The following is a 26,615-nucleotide window of genomic DNA, read 5'->3' as shown; positions in this document are numbered from 1 at the left end:
AGTGGTGTGGAGAAAGTGAATAAGGAAAAGTTATTTACTTGTTCCCATAATATAAGAACTAGGGGCCACCAAATGAAATTAATGGGCAGCAGGTTTAAAACAAACAAAAGGAAGTTCTTCTTCACTCAGCACACAGTCAACCTGTGGAACTCCTTGCCTGAGGAGGTTGTGAAGGCTAGGACTATAATAGGGTTTAAAAGAGAACTGGATAAATTCATGGAGGTTAAGCCCAATAATGGCTATTAGCCAGGATGGGTAAGGAATGGTATCCCTAGCCTCTGTTTGACAGAGGGTGGAGATGGATGGCAGGAGAGAGATCACTTGATTATTACCTGTTAGGTTTACTCTCTCTGGGGCACCTGGGGTCGGCCACTGTTGGTAGACAGGATACTGGGCTGGATGGACCTTTGGTCTGACCCGGTATGGCCATTCTTATGTTTTTGCTCTGGCCCAATTAATATTTAATTACCTGTACAAAGTGGAGCAGCTCCAACAGGAGAGACTGAGAAAGAGCTACCCAAAATACCCCAGAGCCTGGTGGTCGGGCCACCCAGCAGTTTGATTGTGGGAGATCTGGGTTCAAGTCGCTGCTCTAAATCAGGCACAGTGGGGGTTTGAAAACTGATCCCAGCTGAGTGCCCTGATCACTGAGCTATTGGCTATGAGAGGGTGAGGGGATGTCTCCCTCTGTTCTTTTCCTGAGAAAAGGCTGACCAGCACTTTTGTGGATGTGGGCCTAAGTCGCACTCCTCTGCACTGGCTAGCTTAAGCAACTCCCAGCTCAGTTTGGGGCTTCTGTGAATCCTTTTCTTAGGCACCTAACTCTCCTTATACAATTCATGGGGAGCCTGAGTGACTAACTCAGGGCTGTGAATTCCACTGGGTGGCAGGGCACCTAGGAATTTGGCATTCCAATGCTTAAGTCCCCTTTGTGAATCTAGCTAGCCCTTAGGGGCCCAAGTCCCACTGAAAGCTATGTCACTTGGGCACTTTTGAATATTTTACCCCGCATCATCTTAATACCATGGGGCAATAAAACAGTTATTGTAAACAAAAAAGCTGGTTTGCTAAGCAATATGGGTGGGATTTTCAATTGCACATACATGATTTAGGAGCACAAGTAAGAATGACATTAGGATTTAAATTTCTAAAACCACATAGACGTGAAAATATCACATTATGTCTTTTTTTCCAGTGAATGCTTGACTAAAATGGTGCAGATGACTTTTGCAGAGTATTATGGGGAAACTCCAGTCCTCACTTTCTCCTGCCTGATTATCTTGGCTGAGCACAGTCTGTCTCAGCAGCAGGGCAAGAAGACTCCCCTCTAGGTTACAGGCCAAAAGAAGATCTTCAATGAGGAAATTCCAGGCAGGTTTCATGAACCTTAGTGAGGAGGACAACAGGATCCACATCACCCCACATGACCCTCCTGTCTTGCCCTTTCATCCTGTATGCGCCATGTAGGAAAGCCCTGAAGAACTGGATTCTCAGCAACACAGGAGGAGTACACCGCCAGGGCTGCCACTCCCACAAATCTTGTTTCTCCGGCAACGGAACTGAGTTGTTTTCACTGCCAGAGCCCCTTCTCACCTTCAGAGGTAAGGGCATGATTTGTTCTGAGCTGCATTTAGGTATCCCTCACCAAAGGATGCATTATGCAGTAGTTTTGTTTTAAAGCTATATTAACCGTCAACCACTCTGACTTACGACAAGCCCCTCATACCAACGTTCCCAAGGAAACCAAAATAACTAAATAAAAGTATATTTAATAAATACAAAACAGGTATTTGATGCATACTTAATACAATACACATAAAAGGTGTTGTAGGTACTATACACTTGTAAACACTGTACTTCCAAATGGGGATATATTCAGCGACCTGTGGGCGGGGTGCATATTTAGCTACTGGATTGTGAACCTAAGATACATATATGTTCTTGTCTTGGTGTGTACAATGTAATTCATGTTTCTGCTACTAAGAGTTAAATGGATGCATTCATAAGTGCCTTTTCTTCACTTATGCATTTTGTTTCAGAAGTGTAAGTATGAATATGCTCCAGCTGGAGTGTGAAAATCTCATTATTGAAGTATCATTGTTTAAAAATCAATGTCATGGTATTTTACTATTACCTTTATACCTCTGCACTAGGGGGGACTTGGAAAAGAGGAAAATGGATATTCTTTCATAATTATGTACAAACAACATTTTCCAATGAGAGAAACTTTTGGCTTCACAAGATACCTTAGGTTGATGTTATATTATTGTCTGAATGCTGAAGGGAAGACAAATTAATATTTACACCTGCACTAGCGTGTTGAGGTTCCCATGACTACTGCAAACAGAGCAGAAGTACTCAAAGAATAGCTAGTGACTTCAACATACCTCGAGGACCTGGAAATCCTTCACGACCTGGATCACCTTGTGAACCTTTTAGCCCTTGGAATCCATCCAGACCTGGTTCACCTGGAATCCCTTTAGCACCTTTTGCACCTAAATTATGCATAAAAAAGTAACAAATCAGATCCAAACGCAAAGTAAATATATGTATAAATGCAGACAAATATGCTAATAAATATCATAATGATGTATCTTAAGATTTATGGATCGACTTTTATCACATTTTGTCTTCAGTGGAATTTATGCACAATCTTTGAAATATTTTACACCTTAAATTTATCATTATGAACTACAATTTACTTTGTTGTCTCTTATATTGCACAGTAGTTTTTCTGCATTAATTTGCTAGCTCTGACAAAATAGAATGATGTTACTTAGATGAAGAACCACTTTACCTTATTTATTGATAAGAGATTATTACTGATAGCTAAAGGTTTTTTATTTCTAGAGTTGTTGACTTTAAAATTCAAGACTGTTTTATGATTGCTGTTTGTTTTGTGGAAAGTTCCATTAAAAAAAAAAAGGCCAGGATTAAGGAGCACTGTCAGAACTGTGCAGCCTGAGTATGATCTTCCTAGTGCCAGCACTGTGCCAACAGCCTCTCAATGTTATGAGCAGAAAATTCACTTAATTTAAAGAAAAATACTAGAATTGCAGGTAGAACTGCAAAATTTAAATGTGCCTGTTACCCAAATAGCACTGTTAACATTTAGTTTTGTTTTCCTTCCATTAATTGTTATGCTAGACAAAAAGCCTCTCTCTATAAAGTAGGCAGCAGGTACAGAGGGCAACAAATATCATATTTCAGTAACTGATTATATTAGGGTAGCTAGTTTTAACATTAGCACCAAACAATAGTAAGGAAAATATGTTTCATTTCACAACCCAGTTTAGTTTAATCCAAGCTTTGCCAAATCTATTTCAATGTATGGTTGCAAGCGAAAGCAGGAAAGGCAGTTTGAGTATCCTTTTAAAAGAAAAGTTACATGGGCCCTCAGGACAGAACTTAGGACAGGCTGTTTGAGTCGCAGGACAGAATTTAGGGCAGGTTGTTTAATACAGTGTTAGGAATTTCACAGGAATAGAGGACTTAAGGACGTGAGACGACAAAGATCCCTTTTTTCTGGCTATGCTGTGTCATTGGTGCATAGATCACCGAACCAGTTCATTAATTGTACATGGCACAGTTACAGCCTAGCTAAAAAAAGGCAGGAAACCTTATAACCAAAAGACAATAATGAAAGGTGACATAGCATAAATTAGACATGGGTAATTTGGTGAGAGCATAAAAGAATGTGACTTTGTATAATACTAAGGGGGTACAAGGACAGAGTTATGGCAACAATGGGTTGTGGAAAAGTATAAAATAAAGCAGGACATTTACTCCTCCTATTGTTCAATATTCATATTCCTTGGGGTTGAGGGAAACAATGCCATGGAGACAGCATTCATTGCCACAGATCAGCAGGGTTCTCTTCCCCCCTGCCTCTGGAGCCTGAGGGGATGGTAGCAAGCTCTTACAGTTATTGAAAGATGCCAAGATGCATATTCAGGGGATGGCAGCAAGGTCTTATAGTTATTGAGATGAGTTATTGAACTGATGAAGATGTTTATCCAAGAGATGGACACACAGATGAGGAGCTTTGTTTACAACAAAAACAGACCAATGCCTAAAATAACACACACATGAATCTGATGGCATGGAAGCATCAGTGTTTAGAAGGATTGTGATTAAGAAGTAAATCTGACTTCATTCAAAATCATTGGAAAGATGAAAAATTCACATAAAATTACATAGGAACTGAACCATCCTAATGAGTAACAGATATACCAAAACTTTCAGAGAAAATCATTTTGCACAACATTAAAAACCACCTTCAGAAGCACTGATTACAGTGCCAAAATACATAGTCAAATAAAGAAATGTAAATCTGAATTATTCAACATGCTGCAGTAACAAGAGATAAAAAATAGCAAATCCCATTAAGAAATATGAATGAGTCATTACTTAAACCATAACAACAACAACAACACACTTCATATTTAGTTTAAAAGGAAAATTTGACCTTAAACACGGTAGCCCAGATCTTTGGCCAGAGCTGTGGCCCAAAAATGCAAGGCACAGTTCGGGAAGGCTGTAAAGAGGGACTTCAAGCTCCCCAAACACTAAAGGCTGCTTTAAGTTATGTCAGTTACCAGTGTTCCAGGGGGTTAAATACAGCGGCTGTGGATCAGCAGGGTTTGGAAAGCCCCAGACCGTGCCTTCTGCTGCCCCCACCAAAAAGCACTGAGGCGATCCTCCTAGGATTGGATAGACCAATCTTGGAAACAAATATTGCTGGGAGCGCTGAGCAATGCAAACCCACTGCATCAGATGATCTGGGCCTACTTATTTAGAGTTCCACTGAGACTTTAGGCCCAGCCCTGTTTAAGAGGCTGTGTATAATTATAGGACCCCAGGAGGAGCACTCAGAAGGCATTATGACAATTCCTCCACTACATCCACTTGCTTCCAGGGCTAGTAATTTATTACACTCTTCTAGGGATTAGCATATTCCCTGTAATGTGCCCAGCCAGACTTTAACCCCACCCCGCCTCTGTTTGCCCCCTGGCTCTTGGTGTGGAGAGTACCAAGTAGGGAGCAGCCACTGCTCTCCCCACTGCCGCAGAAACTTCAATCCATGAGGTTCCTGCACAGCTCCTCAGGGAGTGAGGGTGTAGGGGTGGGGTGGGGATGATAGCGCCTCAGTACTCTCCTATGCACCGCACAGAACCAGGGCAAAATCCAACCTTTAGTGGTTTTATTAAACTGTGAAACTCCACTGATTTTTTAAAGGCATATGGTACAGTTGAAAGAAACATGGCATTGATGAGGAGGCTGCATGGAGAGAAGAATGAACTGGGTGATTGAATAGAGGACTGTTCCATCTCTAATATCTATTCTACTATAGAAGGCATATATCATCTGGCGTGTTTATTTTGATTTTTGCCACTTTCTTAAAAGACAACTGCTTAAAGCCCCACTGACTCCTTATACCTGGTTGTCAAATGATAGTCACAAACAGTGTGGATTTGTGACTAAATGTAATGACTGTTCATAGAGAAAACCATTGTTGGTGGCTGATTTTGTTACGGAATTGAAATTCATGAGTGAGAAGAGGATTAATGCATGTGGTGCAGCCATTATGTATCATACACATTGTATCTATTTTCCTTTGTCAGTCTCACCCCCTCGCCCAAATTTTAACTTTAAAGTCTCCTTTATTCTCATTTTAAAATATATTTAGTCTAAGGACACAACTAGAGTCAGGTTTAGCAAAAGCTAATTCCAAATGTAGTATGTAAGGTAAATAAATGTTTCAAAAGTAAAGGCACAACATTACCCATAGCTCCTGGCAATCCTGGCTTTCCTGGGGCTCCTTTTGGTGCTCTCACGCATTCTGTCCCTACAAATAAACATGATCAGTGGAGTTCCACTTACTCATCTGCTGTGTATCTCATTGTTTTTGTGACTTACAATAACTTTACTATGATTAAAGCTAGCAATTATTTCCTTTAGTAAAACGATAAAAATCAAAAGTTTTATTTAATCATTTTATATAGCAATATGCAGCATAACTCATGTTGACAATGAATTAAGAAAAGTTGTTCATTTTATTTCACTGGAACCTTTGCTGTGCTAATAGCAGTGAAGAGATCAGACGTTATTATAACACTTGTATGGCCAAATTTTCAAAATGGCAACTCACTTTTTTCTGGAAGCAATTTAAAAATCAAACAAATGAATTCAGTTGCAGGTGAAAACTAGAATACTTGTTCCTTTAAATACCAAATTGCACTGATACTTTTTACCTAAACATAGAGTACTTCTCACAAATGGTTTGCTACATTGTACTTGTGAAAGTTTGCTTAAAATCTCTTTGGAATCTAATTTCAGTTGTTTTTTGTAATTTCAGATAGTTATTACAAACCACATGATAATTGTTTTTTTTTAATCACAATAAACTCAAGGGAATAATGAACCAACTAATTTTTGGTCTGCAGGGATGAACACCATTAATTTAAAAACACATGCTACAATCAAATTACTGGTTAGTTGTATAGCACAAGTGTCATTATTCGTGACCTGAATTTTAAGCAGTTTTACAGATGGAGTTATCTCCAAGAAATGGCAACATCAAAATTAGTCACCAGGAATCAGTAAGCACGTTGTCATGCTGTATGTGCCCCAGAGATCGAAAGATTAAAATGTTTCCAAGCCATCTTATTTCTGTACTGTACCTGGCCAAACTGTCTTGGTGCCATCTCCCCTAGAAAGATCTTCAGTAACTTGGTTACAATCTACCCGGGAAGTATGAGAAAAGAGAAACAAGCAAGATAGACTCTTAGCATTTTAAACAAAATGTGAAAAATTACAAAACCCAAACTTCTCAGTTCTAACTGCAGATGCCTATTACAGCATCAGCTGATGCACTGTGTCTAAATTATTGTGCACTGGATAATTCTCATAAATTAAAGAATGAAAAGACAGCCACTAGTTTTAAAATACTTGGAAAAATGATGAGCCGCATCTAATTCTAACAAAGGAGAGTTCATGTAATGAAGTAAAATATTTGTTTTTGATATACAGTGAGAAATAAGAAATGACAGATCTTCCTCTCCCTTCCCCTTACACATGAAAAGGCTAGTATACTGAGACCAGCCCTGCAGTCTAGCAACGGCACCAAATAATTGAGGGACCTCTGGTTGGGTACCAAGATCCCAGTCAGAGAGCTTTAAAGGATCAATATTTATGCCCTGATGAGGAGCGGGGCGGGGGATGGGGGAGGGTGTTCACGCTTCTCTCTTATCTCTGGTCAATTAATGGAGTAGGTTTGATTGGGACCGACCCAAGGAAAGACAGCCAAAACGCAAGGTATGTATAAGTAATATGTTCTTTCCCCTCGCTCAAAAAAGTTAAGGTTTTACTAGCTAATAGTGCCAAATTTGTAAACTTTATTTAAATATCTGAAAGGAAACTACTGAAGTATTTCTGTTCGATTTCTGACCAGATAATATAACAAACTCCTTCTTATTCATACAGACTCACTATACTGCCTTGTCAGTGAGTAGATTTACATGATGTTTTGCATATGACCCAGTACTGATCCCTAATGACTTTAACATAAGAGACATGTGATCACACATACCTAATTGGGCAGGTGTACCTCGAGGACCTGGGGGACCTTGAAGCCCTGGATTTCCATATGTTCCAGAGTCACCTGGAGGGCCATGGTATCCTTTTGGGCCAGGTAAGCCTGCACCTGGCAGACCAGTCTCTCCCAGAAAGCCTTTTTCACCTTGTGTTCCTGGATAACCAGGGTCACCTGGTGAACCTCTTACACCATCACCCTATGGGAAAACAGATTAAATATACAGAGATGGGCACTTTGACTTTGCATAAGAATAAACCTCACCCAAACAATTAAACAATTTTTCTTATTATTAGTAATTGGTAGATGGTCAGTTTCTATGTATCATGGCCATTTACAAGGGTGACATCAGCAAAAAAATCTTAAACGTAATAAGGGGTAACATGTTAACTTAGATGTGTGACATTGCACTCCATATACTTTATGGAAGTATTCTTATGAATATGACATAACTGGAATATGCTTTATGCTAAATACCCCTTGTATGGTGTCATTAAAAAGCCTGTAATCTATTAGGTGTGTTCATCCTATTTATCTGCATGTATTATTTCTATATCTGGAGTTAGGAGAATATGATATAAACTTGTATCACTGATGTAAATATATTAAGTGGAGGCTATTAAGGGTGCTCCAGAAATAATCAGTTGTAAATGGCCTTAGTTACTTGAAAGTCTTCCTGTGTACGTGTGGGCCAGCCCATGGGGAATGGAGACTAGGGGTTTTACAGTGACATGTGATCATGTCACCTGATAATGAAATCCATCTTAAATCTGGTACTTTTCCATTCAGAAGGTAGGGTGGGGACCAAGAGAGACAAAAGATTCCCGTCTTGTGCCAAAGTTATAAAAGGGGGTGAAGCAGGACAAAGGAGGAGACCAGTCATGAGAAAACCCCATCTTACCACCTGAAATGTCTTCTGGATCCAACAAGGACTGTAACATGGGGAAAGGACTGGCCCAGACTAGGAAAGAGTCTAGTCTGTGAAATAAGCTTATTGGAACATCTCTGAGGGCGAGATATTACCTGTATTCAGTTTCTTAATGTATTATGCTTTGACTTGCGTGTTTTTGCTTTATTTTGCTTGGTGACTTACTTTGTTCTCTCTGTTATTACTTGAAACCACTTAAATCCTACTTTTTATACTTAATAAAATCACTTTTGTTTATTAATGAACCCAGAGTAAGTGATTAATACCTGGGGGAGCAAATTGCTGTGCATATCTCTCTATCAATGATATAGAGGGTGAACAATTTATGAATTTACCCTGTATAAGCTTTATACAGAGTAAAATGGATTTATTTGGGGTTTGGATCCCACTGGGAGCTGGGTGCGGGAGACAGGTAACCTGCTGAACTGTTTTCAGTTAAGTTTGCAGCTTTCGGGGCATGGCCCAGACCCCGGGTCTGTGTTGCAACAGGCTAGCATGTCTGGCTCAACAAGGCAGGGTTCTGGAAGTCCCAAGCTGGCAGGGAAATGGGCTCAGAGGTAATTCCAACACATCAGGTGACAGTCCCAAGGGAGGTCTCTGTGACCGAACCCGTCCCAAGTTGTATAAACAGGGATGGTACCAACGAAACAAACATCCATTGACAGAACATTCCACTAGAGAGGGCTAAGGCTGGTGAATGCACATTGTTTGGGCTATGTGAACCAGTCATACACCACCTGTGGCTGTAAAGCTGAATGTGACTTTTGGGGAGTGTGTAGGTTCGATCTGAGAGCTGCTTACTCTGCCAAGAAATGCATGGCAGGCCAGGTAGCACTGTGTGAGTCGATCAGAGTGTGACCAACATCATTTCACATCTCCCCAAGCAATCAAGTAAGGAGAAATAGGAGAGAGGAGAAACAGCATGACCCCTTTCTTAAAGAAGGCAGAACAACTAGAGCAGAAAAGGCAGGAGAGCGTAGAAAGTGTCAAATGGAGTTGTAGAGAAAGAGTAATTAACTGTGGAGTGGAATCATTACAATTAGAAATGGGTCAGGCCTGGTGTTTGAACCCAAATTAGATTTAGGCTGGTATAACAGTTCTGAAATCTTGGGAGCTTTCATATGATTTTGTTACAAAATGACAGATATTTCTTAATCCGCTGTTCTAATGACATTTCTGCCATCTTGAGCCAAAATATCATGAGAATAACTGTTCTTTCAAGATTGGTGTCACAATGAACCAGAAAATAGGTCCTTTTCAGATTTAGATTTGACTGATGACAACAATCATAGGCATTCAGATTTGATGTTCTGGGTCTGGCCCATTTCTAGTTATGATGTCTGAGCCCAGTGCTGTGTCAATATGTGATGACTTTATGTTTTCAGGATGCATCACCCCAGTGCAAGCATAATATGCACTGTCAGGCAGCTGATCTGCGATTAATTTTTGTCTCTCCATAACTTCATTTTATAACCATGTAGCTCTCAAGAGATATTCAGTGTGAAATAACTTTATGTAAGTTTAAAAGGAGGGAAAACCAATAATAAATCATTGATGGAACAAACTGACCTGTCTGGGAAATAAACTGGTATTAATTTGCTTAAATAAAATGGGAAAAGAATGGAAAATAATTAATATAATATGTAAATCTGATATGTGAATGCATCACCAACCAGTGAAGATAGGATAATAATTTATGATGGACGCATGAAGGACAGCTCGGTTATGAGATGCTGAACTAAAGAAGTCTGTAATTAAATATGGTAAGCAAATATTGGATATAAGTTGTTACTTACTGGAAGGCCAGGAAGCCCTGGTAAGCCATCTATACCATTTTTTCCTGGAAACCCATCTTCACCTTTAATGCCAGATAGTCCAGGACCTCCTGGGTCTCCTTTGGTACCTAAAGAAGTGCTCTCAATGTGAAATTACTCCTGCATTGGACAAAATGCTTATATGTAATTTGCAAATTGCAAGGGAAGTAAATTGCTTGCTTTACCTTTTGTTGTAACATATCTAGAATCTCCTTTCTCCCCTTTTGGCCCAGGAAATCCGACTGCACCGGGAAATCCCTGTTGATATCCATTTTAAATAAAGTTAATCAGAACTTTATTTAGGAAACAAATGGAAAAGCAATAGTTAAAAGTAAACCTGTGCACCAAGTGACCCTCTGTTCTTCAAAAAGCTCCTCAAAACGCACTTATTTCACATCTCTTTCTATTAATCATTTTCTCTATGGTGTTCCCATTCTTGTGCCTGATGTTTAATCAGTGTGTTGACTCTCTACTTTAGATAGTAAACTCCTTGGAACAAGGAACTTGTCCTCTTACATATCTGTAAGATGCCATGGACTCCTCTGGGAGAATATAAAATAATAGTGGTCCAGATTTGTTCCTGCTGACGCAGGCAGGTGCAATGTACATGTGCCTGGCCCCATAACCCCAGGGAGGCTTGATCAAGAAGGAGGATAGGTAGAAATACCACTATCTACACTGTATGCAGGATTCTGAGGGGTAACGGCAGTTTTACAATTGCCAGGGACTCCCATGGAGGGGCAAAGTCTACTGAGGGAATACACCAAATTACTTATAGTTATAGTGGGAAGTAAGATAAATTCTGCAACCAATTCCCAGAGTAGGAAAACAAAACTGAGAATTTTTATTTATTTATTTGTGGGTTTTGCTCAGTATCATACTATGCGGAGGCCTCACAACACCTGTGTGATGTAGAGAAGTATTATTTTACACATTTAATAGGTGAGGAGACTGAAGTATAGGGACGTTAAATGACTTGCCTTAAGTCACACAGAAAATCTGTGTCAGAAGTAAGAATAAAACTCAGATCTCCTGATTCCTGGTCCTTTGTCCTGATTACAAAACCACTGTAGCCTAGGATTAATCTAGCGTGCAAAGTGCATGTGTCACAAATAACAGGTTCTTTATTCAGGCAGCTACTTTGAGTTAATTAAGAAGATGAAATTGGTAAAGCACACCCAGAAACTTTATCAGCTTTCATTAATACAAATATAATTGAAATAATAGGAAAAATTATACATAAGTAGAAGAATGAGTACAAGAAAGTGGTTTCCTGCATTGTTCACACTTACTACCTTATGAAAACCATTAGAAACAAAGATAAAAGTAAAAGTAAGTGAAGATCACCCCAAGAGGAAGGATTTGGGCCAGGCTTCCTACTCAGTTGCCCCATGTCGTCATCCTGGTGGCCTAGTTAGGATTTATCTGACAACCTGTTATACATCTTTTCCCATTCCACCCATATACCTCCAGGACCATACCTGATCAAGTCAGCTCTCAGCCCCCTATTCACATTTAGTATTCTGGCAGACCAATTTTAGAGTTCTGAATGGTCATCTGCAGTGTTCCGGCTGACTATAACTACATTTCCGACAGTTAACCCAACCATTTGCATCAATCCCTTTCCCAATAGTTTTGATACATCAAAGTGGTTAGCTGTTATTACAAAAAGTCCCTAAGATGCTACCATTTGTTTGTTTGTGGTTTACCCGTTTATCAACAAATGCATTGGTAAACTATCACAAGATATGTACTGCTAAATTATATAACCTTAGGTCAAGCTTGTATCATTCCATAGCTTTCAGCCAAGCACATGATACTGTGCTATCTTATACCCACTGCCAACTTCTACTAGGCCTCACTCTAAGCCCTTAACACTGAAATTCCTTAAGTCCTGTAACCAAGTCTATTTTTAATAAATATATTATTAAATACTTGCTGTTACAGCTTCAACAACTTCCATTCTTATTTCTATAAGCATGCTTAGCAGATAGATTCCATTTTACCCTAAACTATAGGCCTTCGAAGATCAGGTCAGGAGTCAACACCACCCTGATATCCACCTGAAGCTGCAAGTCAGTGATCTGGAACCAAAGCCCATCCCAAGGAAGTACGGCCAGCATGGTGACTATGGTGATTTAAGCCACGGGGACTTAGTTTAAAGGCCAAAAATAAGGCAGGTGTTGGGGCCTGAAGGCTATAGATTCAAACATTTTCTGCACCAGTAGATGTTCATATCACTGTTTTTTGTTGTGAGAAACATATTATTGCTGAATAGTCCAAGAGCCATGTCTGATGGATTTCCCTACCTTCCTTTTACTTTGTGCCAGGGTACACAGAATATAAAGTAAATTGTCCAGTTCCATTTTAATTTTCTTAGAAGACTCATGTTCCAAAATCAATTACTAGTTCTTGGCTCCAAAATAGACATGGAAATTATTTCTCTGCTGCCGAATATGTGCAACATAGAGATTCACACTTCCATAAAGTCTTGTATAGACCAAATCTACGATAAACAGAAGCTGATTTCTCAACTCATATTTACAAGCTGCATTTAAATGTATGGCAAGCTTTGGTCTAAATCTACCCCACGCTATCCTAGAAGTTCCATAATGCACTTAGATCTACCCCACTTTCAACTGGGAATAGATCAGAGTGCACTACAGAACTTTAGAGCAGGGTCCACATGATACTTAATTTGTGGAAAGTTAGTGCAGGGTAGATTTAGACCCTAGCTTGCCATGAACTAAGCATTTGTACAGGCAAGCCCTTAGATATCAATGTAGAGATGTGTATTTCAGATGTTCTTTTTTAAAGGCAAAGGAAGCCCTTGAATCTAATGTGAGGCCAAATTCTGACCTCAGTTAAATAGTTGTAAGTCTCGAGTAACTGCATTATATTAGTGAAAAGAAAAGGAGTACTTGTGGCACCTTAGAGACATCGGAATGCATCCGATGAAGTGAGCTGTAGCTCACAAAAGCTTATGCTCAAATAAATTGGTTAGTCTCTAAGACGCCACAAGTACTCCTTTTCTTTTTGCGAATACAGACTAACACGGCTGCTACTCTGAAACCTGTATTAGTTAAGTGATTTTAGCTTTTCTATGTTTTGCTTTGAAAGATGGTATATAATGTATTTTAGCATTGGGTGCTTGCCCAAAGTTTTACAGCTAATTTTTCTGTTCCTTTCATGCTCAACATCTTCAGTCACTTTCGGTCAAATTCAGTTTTCACTTATATTTATAGGTTTCAGAGTAACAGCCGTGTTAGTCTGTATTCGCAAAAAGAAAAGGAGTACTTGTGGCACCTTAGAGACTAACCAATTTATTTGAGCATGAGCTTTCGTGAGCTACAGCTCACTTCATCAAATGCATTCAGTGGAACTTATCCGATGAAGTGAGCTGTAGCTCACGAAAGCTTATGCTCAAATAAATTGGTTAGTCTCTAAGGTGCCACTAGTACTCCTTTTCTTTTCACTTATATTTATGTTAATCAGGACTAATTCTAATGAATTCAGTGTCATTCAATATAATTGACTGAATATATCCAATGAATTACAGAGTTACTCCTGACTTTGTTGCAACTGACAGTAAAGTCTGGATCAAAGTTATTGAAGATCTTCAGTTATAAAAGAGAAATATTACTTGTAAAAGTTTGGGCAAACTCCTACAAGTGGTTGAAAATATTTTAGTCAAAAATATGTTTTGAGGGGTGGAAATTTTCTTGTAAAGAAAATTTTTGAAGAAGACTCAAAAGATCAGTTTTGTTATGTTTTGTTTAGGACAACCAATAACCAAGCCAAATTTTGGGTTTCAGTTGCTGTAAAACAAAAAAAAAAGTTTTGGTTGGGTTTTAGTTTTCCATCAAAAGCCTGACAAATTCCATTAAAAATTTCATATAAATGAAAAATCATCATTTTCTTTGAATTTTTTTGTTAAAATAAACTACATTTTTAACCAGCTCTACAAAAATTCCATTGCTAAAACAAGAGTCTCAGTCTCATTGAGGATCCAGTTCACAAAGCCCAATTCTGCTTTTATGTAGAACACTGTAATCCAGAAGTGGTTATTAAAACAGATGTGTAACAGTGGTGTGAATTTTAGTGGGAGCAGGATCAGGCTTGTTAGGTATATTTCAGAGTAACAGCCGTGTTAGTCTGTATTCGCAAAAAGAAAAGGAGTACTTGTGGCACCTTAGAGACTAACCAATTTATTTGAGCATGAGCTTTCATGGTATCAGAACTTCCAGAGTGAAGAACAACAAAGCTAGTTTGGTGAGAATCACTTGTAAAACAGTTACAATATATTCCCTTTGAGTGAAAAAAGAGATCTTGGAGTCATTGTGGATAGTTCTTTGAAAACATCCACTCAGTGTCCTGTGGCAGGAAAAAAGCTAACAGAATGTTGGGAATTATTAAGAAAGGGATAGATAATATGACATTACCTCTATAAATATTGTCTCTATAAATTGCAATATTTATTGCCTCTATAAATCATATTGTCTCTATAAATCCATGGCACGCCCACATCTTGAATACTGTATGCAGATGTGGTCGCCACATCTCAAAGACGATAAATTGGAATTGGAAAAGATTCAGAAAAGGGCAAAAAAAATTATTAGGGTTACGGACAGCTTCCATATGAGGAGAGATTAATAAGATTGGGACTTTTCAGCTTGGAAAGGGGGGATATAGTAGAGGTCTATAAAATCATGACTGATGTGAAGAAAGTAAATAAGGTGTTATTTACTCCTCATAACACAAGAACTAGGGGTCACCAAATGAAATGAATGGGCAGCAGGTTTAAAACAAACAAAAGGAAGTATTTCTTCACACAATGCACAGTCAACTTGTGGAACTCTTTGCCAGAGGATATTGTGAAGGCCAAGACTATAACAGGGTTAAAAAAAGAACTAGATACATTCATGGATGATAGGTCCATCAATGGCTATTAGCCAGGATGGGCAGGGATGGTGTCCCCAGCCTCGGTTTGCCAGAAGCTGGGAAGGGGTGACAAGAATGGATCGCTTGATGATTCCCTGTTCTGTTCATTCCCTCTGGGGCACCTGGCATTGGCCGCAGTCAGAAAACAGGATACCTTTGGTTTGACCCAGTATGGCTGTTCTTATGTTATGTTCTTAAACAATTGTTGGTAAGGTAGCTATTTTATCAACAATGCAAAAATATTGATTTGTGGCTTTTAAGAAGACATAATATCACAAATAAGATTCTCACAATTCAGCAACTAGACACATGCATTTTGTTAGAAACAACGTTAAAACCCAGCCCTACTGGCATTATCATCATCTTGTCAGCTAGCAGTAGATTTATTAGAGTTGGTTGAAAAAATTTTTTTGAAACATTTTTTGATGGACAATGATTTGATTTGCCAAAAAATCTGTTTTCATGAAAAACATTTGGGTTTTCATAAATATTTAAAGCAAAAATATGAATATTGAAGAAAAGTTTCAGTGAAAAGAAGCAATTTTAAGAAAAATTTTTTTCCTGACAAGCTCTAGTATGTCTCTGAAAAAAATGAATTAAAGAAATAAATAACTTACTTTTGCACCAGAGAAGCCTGGAAGACCATGCTGACCTTGATCTCCATTATCTCCTTTCCGCCCAGGATGTCCAGTTGGGCCTGGAAAACCTGGTGGACCAGGTGGACCAGCAGGACCCCGTCTGGCTTCCTCACTTTCAATACATTTACAGTCCCCTGTTTCACCTGCAGAAATGTGGGAGGGAGGAAAACATAGAAACTCATTGAAAACAAACATTTGGAAGAATTTCTTATGAGAAATCTTAGGTGAGATAACTTTAATACATTGGGGTTCATGGCCCTGTTGAAGTCGATGACAAAACTCCAATTTATGTTAGTGGGACCAGGATTGATCCCTAATGAAGACATAAGTATATAAAAAAAGAGCTTTATGGGGAAAAGAAATAGCCCTATGAGATATTTTTCTTATTGTGTTAGCACTAGGTCAAATTCTGCAGTCCTAGTTCAGATCATGCTCAGGCAAAATTCACCCTGACCACAGCGAGTGTTTTGGATGAATAGGGACCTCTGGATTTGGCCCACTATTTGTTCTGTTTCAGAGTAGCAGCCGTGTTAGTCTGTATTCGCAAAAAGAAAAGGAGTACTTGTGGCACCTTAGAGACTAACAAATTTATTTGAGCATAAGCTTTCATGAGCTACAGCTCACTTCATCGGATGCAAAAGTGATGCAAATCCGATGAAGTGAGCTGTAGCTCACAAAAGCTTATGCTCAAATAAATTTGTTAGTCTCTAAGGTACCACAATTACTCCTTTTCTATTTGTACTGCCTTACCTTTAAATCCTTTTTGTCCTCGGAACCCAGGGAAACCTCGGCTGCCCGCCTCTCCTGGATCCCCTTGACGTCCCTTCAGTCCAAAAGGATAGCCTATGAGGTTAATGCATTTGAAATACAGCATTAATGTCTTGTATATTTACCCTTCCTGCTCTCCTTCCCATTCTTTATCCTGTTTTGAGCAGCACTGCATCCGACTCTTCTCTCTCCCTGTGTGTTCCTGTCATCTACCAGCAACCTGACTCCTTCCCATCAGCCTTTCTCTCTCATTTTTAATCCTGGCGCTCTGTCTTCACAATGTCCCACACTCCTCCTTGGTGACTTCAGCTTCAATGTTGGTGACTCATCCCACCCCTTAGCCTCCCATCTCCTCACCCTCACCTTTTCATTTGACCTGCAGCCCCAGTTCAACTCTCACACTCACCCAAAGTGCCATTTACTTGACATGGTCTTTTCAAAGCACTGCTCACTAACCTCTCTATTGCTGAACTGCCCCACTCTGACCATCACTGGTCTCTCTCGATACTGCCCATTTTCCTCCCACCTCACCGTGCATGGCCACCTGGTTCTTTTATGACTTCCAGACCATCGATGTCATTGACTTTTTCTCTGCTCTCAGTTCTCTCCTCCCTGCTCTGTCTTCCATTGATATGGTTTTTGATTCTCTCAATATTTTCACTCTTTCACTCTCTTTTTGCCACTCTCTCTGTGTCTGCCTTGTCCATCCCCAGTCTAGGCTCACCCCTAACACCCACTTCCTCTGCTCCTGCTCTTTTGCTGCAGTGTGTCTCTGGCAGAAATCCCGAGACCAGGCTGACTTCCTCCACTGTACATTTCTTCTTTCCTCCTTCAGTTCTGACATTTTCCTAGCAAAGCAGCTCTACTTCTCAAACCTGAGTCCTGCACCTGCAGTCTCAGCCATCTTTTCACCACCTTGGACTTCTTCCTCCACCCCCTCCCTTCTCCCGCCCTCATCTCCCTCTCTACTCTGGGTCTCACAGATTTCTTCAAAGAGCAAATTGACAAAATATGACATGACCTTCCCCTTCCCCTCTCCTCACCTTCCCTTCCTCTCCTACCCTCTCTCCTTCTCACAGATACAGAAGTTTCTCAGCTGCTCACCTCTAACTCCTCCAATTCCCCCAGAACCACATCCCCTCTCCTTATTGCCCTTGCTTCCATTCTCCTCCCCTCCCTTCCCATTCACCTCTCACTCTCCTCTTCCCATACAATACAAGGGTGCTTTAGTCTCTCCCACCTTATCAAAATCCTTGACCCACTTGCCTCTTCAACTATCACCCTGTTCCCTTCTCCCTTTAGTCTCTAAGCTCATAGGACATAATTTTACAATTGCTGTCTGGAATTCCTCTCCTCCTATTCCATCCTAGACCCCTCCAGTTGGGCTTCTGCCTCTTGCACTACACTGAAACTGCTCTCACCAAAGTCTCTAAAGACCTCTTCCTAGCCAGATGCTCTATCCTCATTGTCCTTGACCTGTCAGCTGCCTTTGACACCATCAACCATATTTTTCTTGAAATCTGCCCTTCCTCAGCTCTCATGACACAGTTCTCTCCTGGTTCACTTCCTACCTCTCTAACTTCTCCTTCAGCATGTCCTTTTGAGACTACTCCTTATTCTCCCTCCACAGAGTTCCCTCCTTTGCCCAGGGACCAGAGGTAGAGAGAGAAGAGGAGAGGGCCATCTCACGCACAAACACAAATTCAATCATCATCTTTATGCTGATGACTCTCATCTGCCTCTCCACTCCAGATTGATCTCTTCCTTTCCAAACTAAAAAGTATCGGCCTATGTGACGTTGCCTCTGGGATGTCCATCTGTCAGCTTAAACTCGACATGGCCTAAACACAGCCCTTGCTTGCATCCATTCGAAACATGATCATTTTGCTAGCTCATTGCTTTGCATCCTTTGAGTGGCTCCCCCTTCCCCATCACATCAAATGTAAAACTACATGTCTTCATTTTCTAGGCTCTTCACAGACTGTCCCTCCCACCCCCCCACCATCATCTCTTGTAGGTTATCTAGTTGTCAACTTTCACCTCTGCTCTGACAGCGTCACCAGTTGGCTTCATCACATACTTGTTTAATTTTGAAACTAGCACCTTTGTGCTTTCTAACATGTTAACCCTCACACTTGGGGTGAGCTCCCTGTAAGCAACAACAAAGCCACCTCATTATCCTCCTTAAAATTCTTTGCCATGATGCCTATAAAAAAACCTGACAATGGTTATGCAGCTGGTGTCCTGGGACCCCTGCCTATCATGTTGATCAGTGTTGTCTCACTGGTTCCTCATGCTGCCCTGTCTGTCTGTATCTACCAGTTTTCTCTCATCTTGTACTTAGATTGTAAGCTCTTTGGGCAGGGACAATCCTTTTGTTCTGTATTTGTACAGCACCTAGCACAATGGGTTTTGAGGCTCAGAGGTGCTACCACAATTCCGTTAATAAATAACTGCAGTATTATTGACATGCAGTATTGGCTGTACCACATTTGACATAATATAGTATATCTAAAACATTTCTAAATACTTAAAACTTAGAATTCCACAGGGTATATTAATGACAGCCTATTTACAATGAGTATACTGCATGGGTTTACTTTGTAAATTCAGTCAATGCATAAGCCTATGTCCCCAGCTGTGCCAGAGTTTTGCTTGGTTCAGTGGAAAGGTGACTTTAAGATATCTGGTTCACAATCCTTTACACCCCCCTCCTCAATCTCTGGGATTTCCATGGTCTGTTTCAACCAATGGTATATCTTGGAGCAGCTTCAACACTGCTTCAAATTTCACTGGCTAGCTGAAAGAACATCACACTCTGGCCCTACCCTACTGCCTCAGCATTCCAGACCCTCCTCCTACGTTGCGGGTGGGGGGTGCTTTGATGAAGTAGTTATTCCATGTTAGGGGAACACTCAGCAGACTACTTAGGGCAGTTTTATGGTACCTACGTGAAAGGTCTACTGTATCACAAGCCAGGATCTAGTCCACAATCCTTTCATCAATGAAAGTTTAAAAAAATATTTAAAGCCATGTTTTTGTGTTCACTCCTAGATCAGATTGCTGGATTATTTTCTTTTAGCCATGGAGAGATAACCATGCTAATACTGCTAGATGTTTTGGTATCTTTCAACAAGACTGATCATTAGATACCACTCATTAAGCAGAGACATAGTGGGATTGGACAGAATTGAGATCAGCTGTTTTAGACCATTCTTCTCAGGTAGCTCACAAAGAGTCAAAACAGGCACCTTTTCCCTGACGTCTTCCCATGGAGAAATCACAAATTCTTCATGGTCAGTGTATACATAAGATCTCGAGAGGAGATGATGAGACACTACTGTCTTCAATATAGAACAGCAACATAGGTGCAGGAACTGGGGGTATTGGTGCACCCCCTGGCTTGAAGTAGTGATAACAATCCAAAGACACAGCTTCCCCGTCAGCACCCCCACTATAAAACTTGTTCCAGCTCCACTGACCAGCAATATATAAACGATATCCAGAACCCTGACTCAGCTCTCCCAGTACCTGAGTGAATAGTGCCTGGATGAACAGCTGCTAGCTAAAATGTAACCCAGGCAAGGAAGAAGTGACATTGATAGAAAAAAGGAAGTATCAGGAAGGTAGATGGAGCTAGCAGTTTGCTACTCATCAAAGGAATCAGCTCTGTGATTGTGGCTGAAAGTCCCAGGGCCCTCTATTGGATTCCTCACTGCTCAAAGACAGACAACTAAATAATGATCAGTGTCAGCATTTTAAAAAATCTTTGGCTGGCCAGAAGGCTGCACCCCTTCCTGTCCAATGCGTATCAAGACCAATGGCTCATGTTTGCCACCTTCATACCCAACTATGGACCCAACTATTTAAAATAGTTCAGGAACAAAAGGAACCCTAGCAATGAAGGATGCCTGTTGCTCAAAACTTGAACTATGCAAAATTTCTCTGCTGAAAAATCCAAACCATGAGAAAAAACACAAAACAAACCAACCAGACGTGTGTTCCAGGTTTTGTTATTAATGTTTGAAAATCAGGTGAACACAGCTTTCTCCCTGTGTTTCTTTGTCCTTTTGGCACCCTCCCTCCTGCCCACGTACATACGATCACTCCTCTACATTCTGCTCCCATCATTGAATGCCCATTCCTCTCCCAATCTGACCTATTAACTTGACATGCCAGAAGCCTTGTTAGAAAATGATCAAACAATGACATTTCTGATACCCTAAAATTAAACCTGCTCATTCTCCAAACACCTTACGGCTTGGCAGCATCTTTAGCCACTTACCTGGTGTTCCTGGAGGGCCAGGTGGGCCAGGTAATCCTGGAAGTCCAAGTTTACCATCACTACCAGGTGGACCTGGCTTTGTTGCTAGAAAACCTGGTTCTCCACTAAAACCTTTGGGACCCATTTCCCCACGTAAACCTCTTCTTTCAGAGCCATCTGAAATGGGAACACATCACCCAAGAAATTGAGAATGATCTCTTAAAGATGCTCTCAGATTAAGAGGATAGGCATGCTAGGTTATAGAGGGGAAGCAGGCATAACTACTTCCACCATGTGAGGAAACAATGCAGCTATTCTGTATATAGTGATAATATCACTTTTCATCTGAGCAATTCAAAGCACATTACCAAGGTGGATAGGTATCATTACTCCTGTTTGCAAGTGACTTTGCCCAGAGTCACACCAGAAGTTAGTGGGAGAAACTGGAATGGAATCCAGGTCTCCTGATTACCAGTTCAGTTCCTTATCCACTACACCACACTGCCTCTTTCAGCACTCTGTGCTCCGTATGTGTCTTCATATGTACTCCTGCCCGCCTCCCCAGAATAATTCTGACTAAAATTGGAGCACAGCGGATTGTTGTGAGTCAATATTTAGATCATGAAATGTCAGAATATTACCAGGAAAGCCATCTGATGAGCCAGGAAGACCAGGAAGGCCAGGATCTCCTTGGTCCCCCAGGTCTCCTGCAGGTCCAGGAACACCTGGCAATCCTGGATCACCTCTTACACCTGAAATACATCCCCATCCCCAGGAATACAGGTTAGTCTGCTGATCTTTGCGACACACACAAGCAGCACTGCATATTCTCGATTGCTCAGCCAACTGTAATTCTTGAAAGATAAATTAGACTATTCAGCTACTTCATTTGGTGACACATTCCAGAAAGTGTTCTATTAGAAGCCGCAGTATTCACAGCAGCACAAGATCCACACACAAATACCTGTAACTTGTCAGACAGAAATGTTTAAGAAGAAGTTAGGTTTGCAGAAGAAAATATTTAAAATTAGCATTATTAAAAGTTACATCATAATATCTGGATTGCCCTATTAAAGTTAACATTAGCAGAAAGTTATCATTTTAAAGAAAACACAAAGGTGAAGAAAAATAAATCTGCATTTACAGTTTCAACAGCTGCATACCTCTACTGTGTATCCCCAGCCACACTTAGCTCTGGGCGGGAAACACCTGCCAGCTGCCACCTGAAACATAGGCCTGCCAGTATGAATACATAAATCCCCAGATTGTGCTTCTCTGAGGATATAGTGGTTAGGGTTCAATCACGCCCATGTTGGGAGTGGTGTGGAGTTTCCTTGCACTAAAGGGGGCAGATTTACTTTCAGAGCTCCCAAGCGTGAAGTGGGAGTACACCTGTGACTATACCCATTCACAGGAGGTGCACTAGGTCACATGGAAGGTTCCCTCCTCTTTTGGTGGGTGCCTTACACTCTAGTGCAGTGCTACTCAAAGTGGTGGTCCGCGGACCGGTGCCGGTCTGTGAGCCATTGGCTGCCAGTCTGCACACACATTGGAAAAAAAAATTGCTGGTCCCCGACATCAGGACAACCAATAACCAAGCCAAATTTTGGGTTTCAGTTGTTGTAAAACAAAACAGCCTTCCTCATCCTTCCGGTCCGAGCCAGGAACTGACTTACTCAGGCCCTGCAGCTCCTTTTATCTGAGCCTGCTGAGCTCTGATTGACTGCTTCCAAGGAGCCTTTCTAGGCAGGTCTGGACGACCCACCTTTACTGTTTCTTTTCTGGGGCAGGATGTGGTAGGACCACAAGGCTTCCAGCAGGGGGCCTCAAAAGTGCCAGTACAGCCCACCACAGTGCAAAAACCAGTTGTGTGCCTGAATTTATAAATGGTTTACTCAGTGAGCTGCTATTCCAGGACAGAATAACTCCTTGTAATTTGGGAGTCTGGGGTAGTCCACTTACAACTTTTAGTGAGGTTATATAGTGTTTCATGTTAGCCATGTAAACGATAATGTATATGTATTTGGGAAGGTTTTTTTAAAGCAGTGTGGAGAAATGTTTATATGTGCAAAGCCTCCCCCGTGCAGAACCTCACATTTGTGTTCGCACCAGTTTTGCTGCCAGAACAATAAAGCAAGCAAGTAGAGAGCTGTGTTTCTATCAGCTCCCTATGTCTGTATCTATCTCCTTCTCTGCTGGGTCCAAATATAACAGTGAGAGACAGAGGTGATGCATAACTGTTAACAGTGGGGGGCACAATTTAAAGGTTCTGGGGGGCATGTGACCGCCCCACGGGTCACCTCTGAATTTAGAACAGAGGTTTTCAAACTGTGGGGCACACCCCTCTAGCGGAGCACAGCGGAAGGTTCGGGAGGGTGGGGAGTGGCTACAACAGGTGGCTTAGGAAGGGAGCCCTACCTCCATCCCCTGACTCCCCTAAGTGGACCACCCAGACTGTGAGGTGAGCCAAGGGGTGGAGATGGCGCTCCTTGCCCAAGTCCCACTGTGTGGTGCCAGCCTGGCCCCGCTGCTGCGGTAAGTCGGGGATGGAGGTGGCACTCCTTCCCTGAACCCTGCTGCTGAGATGAGTCAGGGGGTGGAGGTGGTGGTCCTTCCTCAAGCTCCACCGGGCGGCGCTCGCCTTAGCCACCTGGCATTGTTGCTTACCCCACCCTGGGAAATGTTTCTTCATGCCCTGCCTCCCCGCCCCCAGTTTGAAAACGTCTGTGTAGAAGCTGTTGCTAAACGGAAGGCAGAAATCAGGTAGAGCACATGACCCTGCATTTACACACACACACACACACACACACACACACACACGTCGCCTCTGGTGAGAAACATGTTCCTTTCAGACATTCCTATCTGCCTGGTTATATACAAATTAAGTATTGTATATATCACAGTGGATACCCATCTACAAACTAAGCCACCAACTAATCAAGATTAAGAATTTAACAAGAGGTCAAAAAATCTACAGGAAGGAATACACAGCAGGAGGATGTCCAGTTTATGAATAAAGATCAAAGGACTGTTTTATTATATCAGGGTTTTTTATGGCGCACCCTCGTATCTTTTTACCTACAAGTAAGGTGACAGAGGGCTTGTTTCATGAACCGATTATCACAGCTGTGCTTGGCTGTAATATGCTGGAAGGATTTTGGGTGAGCTTTTGCTCTTATGACATAATAATGTCCTATTTGTTAAGTTTAGGCTCTACTATGCATGTTATGGCTTTACTTTAGATGTAATCTTTTGTTTCCAATACTTCTGCTTGCTATCATATGAATCTCTATTCTTTGTTAAATAAACATATATTTGCTTTTCTAAGTGCTGTGAGTTACGCGGAGCTATGTTGTACAATGTAACTGGTAAACAGTGGGGTACTGTTCCTTAGGGAGCAGAAGATCTGCAGTTCTGTGAGTGGATCAGGGGCTGGGTACTCCAGTGAGTTGCATGGAGGACTTGGAGGTTGGAACGTGCCTATCGTTAACTTGCAGAGGGACAGCGGAGCCCACATGAGCTGTGAGGAAAGTGCTTGTGCTACGTGTGGCTGGTGGTAACCCCCTGGCTGGTACAGGCAAGGCTTCCTCATGTTAAGGGCAGGTAGTAGCGAGGTACCCCACAACCCTGGGATCCCTTGGGACGCATCACAGTAGATAAGCCCTTGATTAAGCTCATTTAGGAGCCCAGACTGCAGGAATCTTTCTGAACATTTAGTTTAAAGCTCTGGCTATGGAAAAAATAATCTGTTTCTTTTGGCTGGTCTTCAAGTACACCCATCAGTTGCATTTTAACAGTCTGGAATATTGATTTCACATCAGTCTGTGGCTCACCTCACCTGTCATGTTACCAGTGATTTTTTTTTTTGTTAAATTGTCCATTACTGCATGTAAATGTCACAAAATACTTACTGTAATGTTGGCATTTTCTTAGCTCTCAAGGCTTTGTCTTCACTAGGGGAAAAAAAGGAGTGCTAACATGAGTTAGCAGGTTGAGTTAAAGACTAGTCTAGCATCTTTAACCCAGCCTGCTTACTCATGCGAAAACTACCAGCTGTCCTGTCTTCACTTTGAGATAGCTAACTCGAGCTAAAAACACACCTTTTTTTCCTGAGTGAAGACAAGGCCTAAGAGGGATACGGAATAAGATAACTTCCCTGAAAATAAGATAACTTTACACTATTTGTACGCTATTGTTTGAAATGAGTAACACATATATAGATCAGTTTTACTAAAGGAGCAGAGTTCTTTGCATTTTGCGCTTTTGCTGTGTGGGGAAGATGGAGAAACAAGGATAAACTATCAGCATCACAAGTATTCTGAGCCATGAAGACATACCTTTTCTTCGAATGGGATACTGAGTATAAACAGGTGGTCCTTGAAAACCTCTCTCACCCTGCTCTCCCTGTATAAATAGATAACGAAGCATCAGATACATACTCAGAGTGTGCCTACGCCATTTTGTGGTGAGGCACAATTTGAGCATGTGGGTCCGTTGCACGAAGGGCCAGATTTTCAAAAAATATTTAGGTTTCAGAGTAGCAGCCGTGTTAGTCTGTAACTGCAAAAAGAAAAGGAGGACTTGTGGCACCTTAGAGACTAACCAATTTATTTAAGCATAAGCTTTCATGAGCTGTTGCATCCGATGAAGTGAGCTGTAGCTCACGAAAGCTTATGCTCAAATAAATGTGTTAGTCTCTAAGGTGCCACAAGTCCTCCTTTTCTTTTTGTGGATACAGACTAACACGGCTGTTTTTTAAAAAAATATTTAGGCACCATAGCAGCAGATAGGCACCTAATAGAATTTTCAAAGTCCCAATGATTTTGATTTCAATGGGAATTAGGCACTTAACCTGCATACGTACTATAGAAAATCCCACTGGGTGCCTATCTTCATTTCTAGGCACTAAATACCTTTAACATCTGGCCCCATGTTGCCAACAAAATCCTTGCATTTCTCTTCATTCACACCACCTCTCCACTGGTTCTCCCACTTGTTATTCTCATTCTACTTTTTTCTCATTCATCCATATTCTCCCACTCATCCACTCTCTTCATCAGTTGGGGACAAAGAAAATATTCACACCCCCCCTCCCCATAGTAATACAGTGTCAGTTAAGCACATATTGTGAATTTTTACACGTTCTTCTGAAGTATCTGGTTACTGACAGAGACCAAGCAGCATAGACAACTGCCTAGTCAATTATGGCAACAAACACTTATATTTTTATTCTAATGAACAGATACAACATAAGCAAAATTATGTCTGGTTTACTAATTCTGACAAATTAAATTAACTTTTAGTGCAGGAAAGTAAAGAAGTACCTTCATTCCTTTAGGACCACTGCTGCCTGGCATGCCATCAAATCCTTGAAAACCCTGAAATATATATCAAAATGCTTGCCTTTTTCTAAATCAGACAAAGAGTGAAAATATTTTGTTACAGGATTTTTCAGCAGGCCAGCTTGTTGCCATTATTTTAATCTGTCACAGCAGTCATTTTAAAAGCATGAGAATGGTGGTTTCCTCTAACACAGTTAAGGTGTGTGAACCATGCAGCAAAGCTGAGAAGTTTGTCACCCTCAGGATTTACTCTTGGGAATAATAATTTAGTTCTACCTTTCAGGTTTTTTCTGTTACATATTTTGTATACTGGGTCAAATCCAAGC

General features: G+C 41.0%; 1 protein-coding gene across 2 annotated transcripts in view; it reads right to left on the bottom strand.

Annotated features, from left to right (window-relative positions):
- The window catches only part of COL4A2 (collagen type IV alpha 2 chain), a 246,015-nt gene that overhangs the window by 48,059 nt on the left and 171,341 nt on the right, over positions 1 to 26,615 (bottom strand). For both annotated transcript variants that reach the window (XM_084610484.1, XM_084610485.1), the window contains exons 17-28: positions 26,272 to 26,325; positions 25,285 to 25,351; positions 21,589 to 21,699; positions 20,969 to 21,124; positions 16,666 to 16,758; positions 15,895 to 16,058; positions 10,522 to 10,594; positions 10,319 to 10,425; positions 7,592 to 7,793; positions 6,684 to 6,743; positions 5,786 to 5,848; positions 2,388 to 2,495 (exon numbers count right to left, since the gene is read on the bottom strand). In XM_084610484.1, the coding sequence (XP_084466610.1) occupies positions 2,388 to 2,495; positions 5,786 to 5,848; positions 6,684 to 6,743; positions 7,592 to 7,793; positions 10,319 to 10,425; positions 10,522 to 10,594; positions 15,895 to 16,058; positions 16,666 to 16,758; positions 20,969 to 21,124; positions 21,589 to 21,699; positions 25,285 to 25,351; positions 26,272 to 26,325 (1,258 nt within the window). The remainder of the gene's footprint in view (positions 1 to 2,387; positions 2,496 to 5,785; positions 5,849 to 6,683; positions 6,744 to 7,591; positions 7,794 to 10,318; positions 10,426 to 10,521; positions 10,595 to 15,894; positions 16,059 to 16,665; positions 16,759 to 20,968; positions 21,125 to 21,588; positions 21,700 to 25,284; positions 25,352 to 26,271; positions 26,326 to 26,615) is intronic.

The sequence above is a fragment of the Lepidochelys olivacea genome (assembly GCF_965140295.1).
Source record: "Lepidochelys olivacea isolate rLepOli2 genome assembly, chromosome: 1".
In the NCBI taxonomy this organism is placed as follows: domain Eukaryota; kingdom Metazoa; phylum Chordata; order Testudines; family Cheloniidae; genus Lepidochelys; species Lepidochelys olivacea.
This window is presented reverse-complemented; position numbering and strand designations above follow the sequence as displayed.